A 5,932-nucleotide genomic window follows, 5' to 3' on the forward strand; every position below is an offset into this window, starting at 1 on the left:
TGAAGTGATATTAATAGTACTCAAGTAAAGGATGTTTAATGGGAGATGCCTATTAACGGGAGATGCCTATTAACGGATCCCTCGCATTGATAATTTGCAAAACTTTGAAGAGAAAGCTAAATTAAGTATAAATTACTCTGATATGTGCCGGTTCAGTCCATGGCCATGTATATATCAGTGCTTCTGCTCAATAATGTTAAAAAACCATAATATTAACATATGGTTCCCATTTGTCACAGACCTACAAAAGCAAACTTCCAGACGGATAAATTATAAAAAAGTATTGTAGCCTGCTTCGAGAGTGACCAAAGTATAATTCCCCTCTCATGCTTTATCATCTCTGTACTTCATTCCACATTCAGTTTTTTTAGCCTTTAGACTTTAGTATTTTTATTACCGATCTTCAACCATATGTTGATCTTATATAAGCATTTAGGCTTCACATTAGATACATATGATAATGGAAGAAAGGTCCAACATCATTCGACAACATCAACCCGATGAAGAAGATGAAGAAACACTTTCCCTTTGCGATCTTCCTATATATTGTGCAAGCCCCCCATCCAAAAACGACAATGGAGGCCTTTTAGGTTGTAATTCCTCCAAGGAAGATAATTACACGTCTTCGCCGTTGGATAGAAAATCTGATCATTTTGAGTTTTATAATGATGAATGGACTAGCGCGATATCACATCCAGCTGACAGTATCCTCTTTTGTGGAAAGCTCATTGTAAACAAAGGTTACAAACAATTCTCTGTCTCAGAAAATCCACAGAAGCTTCTGGAAGCCACCAAACGACATACAGAAGAACAAAGCAGTGTCCTGCAATGGAACTTCAACTCAAGAACATCAAAACCACATGATGAAAAAGGTAAATGCATGAATAAGGAAAATCGTTCTAGTTTAATGTATGGACCGAGTTCTAACAATGCGTCAATGAGCAATGGTATAAATGATCATAAATATGATGTTTTGGCACATAAGATTACTATCTTGAAGCCCCCTACTAGGACAAGGTGGTTTGTACTACTTTTTCGATCAACTAGAATTCCCACAGAGAAGGAGATAAGAGAAACAAGGCAAAGGCAAAACAAAAAAATAATCTCTGGGCAGTCACAGGTTGTCTCTGGGAAGACAAGGGGCAGCAAGAGCAGAGCAATTAGATGGTGGAAGTTGATTCGTGTTCTGGGTTGTAGTAACAACCTCCATCGCGCGGACGCTGTGATCAAGTCCTCACACAGTTGTGCTCCTCTGGTTCGCGAATAATCGGTTTTACCAGCTTTTCCATCAGTAAAGCTATTTAACAAATGATATATCATCTTTTATTTCAGGGGCTTCTATTTTAATAATCTATGTATTTGGAATTACTTGTATAAGCTTGTTTTAGTTACCACCCTGATTAGCTTCAATCAAAAAACTTGCTAGTCCTTCGATTGTTCGAATTCTCTAAACAATTTCGTGAATTTTCGGTATTTGATTACTTTCTAAAAGAAAAAATGGAAAACTTTTATTGCCCTTAAAAATTTTACGAGTTTGGTAAAAATGACTTTCCTTCTTATTCAAAAGAGAACAGATAATTAGTGTTCTTTAACCATTTTCAAAACATTTTTCCTGATATTCAAATGAAATAATATATGTTCCCAAAACTTACTTTCCAGAAAATTAAATTCCTGAATATCAATTGTGATAAATAGTTTTACAAAATTAAAACATTTTCGGGAAAAGATGGAGACTCGTCTCATCACTTCAAATTGTTATTGTAAATAGTAAATTCATTATTAGTTTTAGAAAAAGTCTATAAAAGTGTACAGGGGAGGCGAGTTATATAAATTGCTATAAATTTCGCTACAATAATTCGTTAAATAACAAATCATATCGTACAAAAAATATATTATGCCAAGCTTGTAGTCATAAACAGCATTAGAAGCGAAAAATTCAAATGTAATAAAAACAAATGGCACAAACACGTGTTGATTATCTTAACAAAATTATGTCTACGTCACTAATCAATTAAAAACGGCCAATTTTCAAATTCACTTGGAGAAAAATCTGTTAAACATTTTAACCGTAAACTAACACATCTCATGAAAATTTTATTTATACACCTTTAAAAATGCAATTTCATAAAAGAAAAGCAAACTATAATATAATTATTCAAGCATACAGCCATTTTAATAATTTAGTAATTTATTATCACACTATATATTAGAACCGGCAATTTCGTACACGATATGAAAACGACACCAAAATAATGGGTTTGGTTTGATATTTTTGGTTCACGAACACGAAAGTACACGAATACGAAAGTACACGAATGAATTTAGTGTCTGTTTTGGATTTACACTTGGCTACACGACACGAAACAAAAGTATACGAAATAAATAAATATCTAAATAAATTTATCAAAATTATATGTATACATATATCTTACAATAATAATTTACATATAATATTTACAGAATATAAATACAAAATAGATTCAAATTTAAATTTCATAAGACTTGACTGTACTTAAGTCTTTATGCTTTATTGACTTAATACTCGACTAGTAAAAATTTAATATTTAAATATATATTTTATTTATCTTTATCTTTATTTTTTATTATTAATTTTAAATGACACGAAACACGACACGAAACGTACACGGAATGAAGGTACACAAACACGAAATGAAATGAATCCTTAACGGTTCGGGTTTGGGTTAAACATTTATAACACGAAAGTACATAACATGAAAGTACAGGAAGCGAACAAATTGTAGAGTTATATATGTGAAAATCTATATTGGGAAATGGGAAGCAAAAATAGGTTTATTTGTCAAAAATAAATAGGAAATCAGTAAAGAGCTCTGTTTTTTCCATGTGGGCTAAAATCATACTCACTATGTCTCATTATTGAATTCTATACGTTAATTTTCAGCACGATTTTTGATTCTTATTTAAACCATAACTTCACAATATATTTTTTAAATTTTTTTTCCCTGAATAAAAATTTTAAATTTTTATTCAAACAAAAAAAATTTAAAAAAACACTATAAAATTATATTTTATAAAAGTGTCGAAATGCTTGCAAATAATCTAACTTATAGAATTACATGGACGGAGATAGTACATTTCAGCAGCATTTCAGTTTCCCCCACATCTGATTCTCCTCCTCAAAATGGTGAGCTCTCTTTTTTTTCTCTCTCGCCGATCTGAAATAATTGTGCTACGTATCTATTATGTAGTTATAATTTTTACTGATCGTGTTAATAAACACTACTGAGATTGTGATCAAATATAGCTGAAACTACGTATGTTATTTAAATAGTATGTTGAGTTATGCTTGTTAAATCCATCTTAATTCATGTTTAGAGATTAAGGACCTGTTTGTAGTGGTTTTAGTTTGGTCTGTTAAGTAATTTTCGCCTTCGATTTTGAACGCCTAATTCTAGAACATTCCTAATTGTAATCCAAAATTAAGATTATTAAGTGGCCACAATTTGTGGGGATATCGATGTATAAAATTATCCGGAGGTTGATAAAATTACACATTATCAAAAGTATTGTGTTGTATTAATATATTTACGCGGTAGAGAATTAAGCTGCAGTAACTAATGTACCTTGTTTTCGGTATGTTAAGCCTTTGAAAAACTGTATTGTCAATTACAAATGATGTTTGCGAAAGTAAATCTTACTGGTTATGATATGGCATGTGAGGATAACTTGTTAGGTATGATGCAAAAGTACGTAAATGTAAGTGTCGATTTCAGCTTATGGCATGTCTCAAAATTGGTTTCTTACTCATGCCTGCAAATTTGGATTGGCTAAGAGAGTTCAATACTTTAAGTTTTGTTACCATTTTATCGCTAAAATAAAAAGCTGTATTAGCTCTGTATTGTTCAGTGGTCCGTTTTCATTATAACTAGGATTGAAGTTTAGGCGGTATGATTAGGAAGTGAATATTAGTAACTATACTGCTAATAAAAGGATATGAGCTTAGACATTTGTAGTGTAAAAAACCCCTCTACATTTTTTGAACAGATTGATGTTATGATTGTGGTGAAAGTAAACTATGTTACTAATATATACTTTCTAGATATGTAAATCAGGCTACACCATTTCTAGCTGGTGTTGCAATAGCTGCTGCAGCTCTTGCTGGTAGATATGGAATCCAGGCTTGGCATGCATTTAAAACCCGCCCACCAAGACCACGCAGATTTTATGATGGTGGTTTCCAGCCAAAAATGACAAGAAGAGAAGCTGCTCTAATCCTTGGCATTAGGTAACAATGATATTTCTAGAGTAGTTTCAGTGAAGACCAATTTCGTTTCTACCACATATTGATTGCCTGAATATATGTCGGAGTGACTAAATGGATGTTGCTTAGTTAGTATACTACTGCTTGTTTGTTTGTGAATTTGCCTTGAAGAAAATAGATTGTATGTAATAAACGAACAAGAGATTAATATCCACAATTTTCAAAGTTCTTTTGCTTAAAGTTTATATGTAACATTTGTATGTAAAACTCATATTGATCTCCATCTTAATCTTATTAGATGCTAATGCTATAACACCTTCTAGGGATCATTGGAAGAAACATATGTTGCATATAACTTTTGAAGTTTAGCCTTGAAATTATTAAAGCTACTTGCCTACTTCAAAACTTGTAAATGTCCATTAGACGATATAGCATATGTTGAAGAGCATACCAACTCTTCCTAGCATGTTTTAAGTGGCAATAAGCTCATCTAATTGGACAAAACTGGAGAAAAATTTATGCATGAATCCTCGAGTCATGCCATATTTTTGTACTCAAAATTTTGTGCTTTGTTTAATTTTCCTATTTAGAACTTGGTGCATTTGTGTAGTAATGAGTAGTATACATGCCTAAGCTGTGCATTGCAGATTTGTTTTCCAATGTCTCTGGTTTGACCATGTATTCCTACAACTTGTCTTTTTCAGAGAGCATGCTACACCAGAAAAAGTAAAGGAAGCTCATAGAAAAGTAATGGTAGCAAACCACCCTGATGCTGGTGGTAGCCATTATCTTGCTTCTAAGATCAATGAAGCTAAAGATGTGATGCTTCGGAAGACAAAAGGCAGTGGATCTGCTTTCTGAAGGTTTTCATCTGATCTTAGCACTTACAATGAAGTTAATACAAAAGAACTGACTGGGAAGACATTTCTTATTGTGGTTTGCTAAATTTAGACGGGGAATGCAGTAAAGCTGCACTTTTTTTTCCTTTAATTCCATGGAGTAAATTAAATCTATGAAGGGCTAAAATAAGTTTACCAAAATCCACTGTTTGCTGTAATTGAGACAATAATTTCCTATTTAGTAAAAAAAAGTTACTTCTCAGTTCCCAGGAGTACACTTTTGCTGTATTTTGATGAGTGATGCACTAAAAGGTAAATAATTTGAAGTAATCTTCGTATATACCACATGAACACAATTTAAAAGTGAAAACACACATGTAAATGGGAAGGTACTTTCCAGAGAGTTTTTTTTCTGGGTCTGGTACTAATCTTTGCCATGAAATTCCCTTTTGACGATATGTTCTTTTAAAATTGACTATATGGCCCTCTAAGTTAGAGGTGTTCCAGAAATGTCTCTGCGATCGAGTAAAATACAATCGAGGGACTTCTTACTGAATTAGGAAAGGTATTTCCTTGCACTATGGAAATATATGTCAGTGCACATACCTATATTAGCAGTCAGGTACAACAAAAAATGGACATTATGAACACCAGGCACCAAGTTTTTTTATGTGACTAGTAAGATGTCAACATGATAACCTGGAATAATACTCTGTAGAAACGATTTTGGTTGCTTGTGTATAAGTTGTGTGCAGGCAAGTCATACTCTACTAGCATTGTAACAAATTGAGCCAAGTGGTCACATGATATACTGGTTTTCCAATGGAGTACTCAACTAGGTGCCAGGATACTC

The 5,932-nt window shown here is 32.7% G+C and overlaps 1 protein-coding gene across 1 annotated transcript; it reads left to right on the top strand.

Moving 5' to 3' along the window:
• Positions 1-3,080: 3,080 nt before the first annotated feature.
• On the top strand, positions 3,081-5,341 carry LOC141692478 (mitochondrial import inner membrane translocase subunit TIM14-1-like). Its single transcript, XM_074497338.1, has 3 exons — positions 3,081-3,163; positions 4,092-4,264; positions 4,945-5,341. Exons 1-3 carry the CDS (start codon positions 3,161-3,163, stop codon positions 5,099-5,101), a joined length of 333 nt encoding a protein of 110 aa, XP_074353439.1. The 5' UTR covers positions 3,081-3,160; the 3' UTR covers positions 5,102-5,341.
• The last annotated feature ends 591 nt before the right edge of the window (positions 5,342-5,932 follow it).

Source organism: Apium graveolens, chromosome 10, assembly GCF_009905375.1.
Source record: "Apium graveolens cultivar Ventura chromosome 10, ASM990537v1, whole genome shotgun sequence".
NCBI classification, from domain to species: domain Eukaryota; kingdom Viridiplantae; phylum Streptophyta; class Magnoliopsida; order Apiales; family Apiaceae; genus Apium; species Apium graveolens.

What these genes read in the sequence shown, in the direction of transcription:
- LOC141692478 (XM_074497338.1), top strand. An exon ending in GCTCTAATCCTTGGCATTAG is followed by an intron (nt 4,265 to 4,944) that starts GTAACAATGATA and finishes TGTCTTTTTCAG; the next exon opens with AGAGCATGCTACACCAGAAA.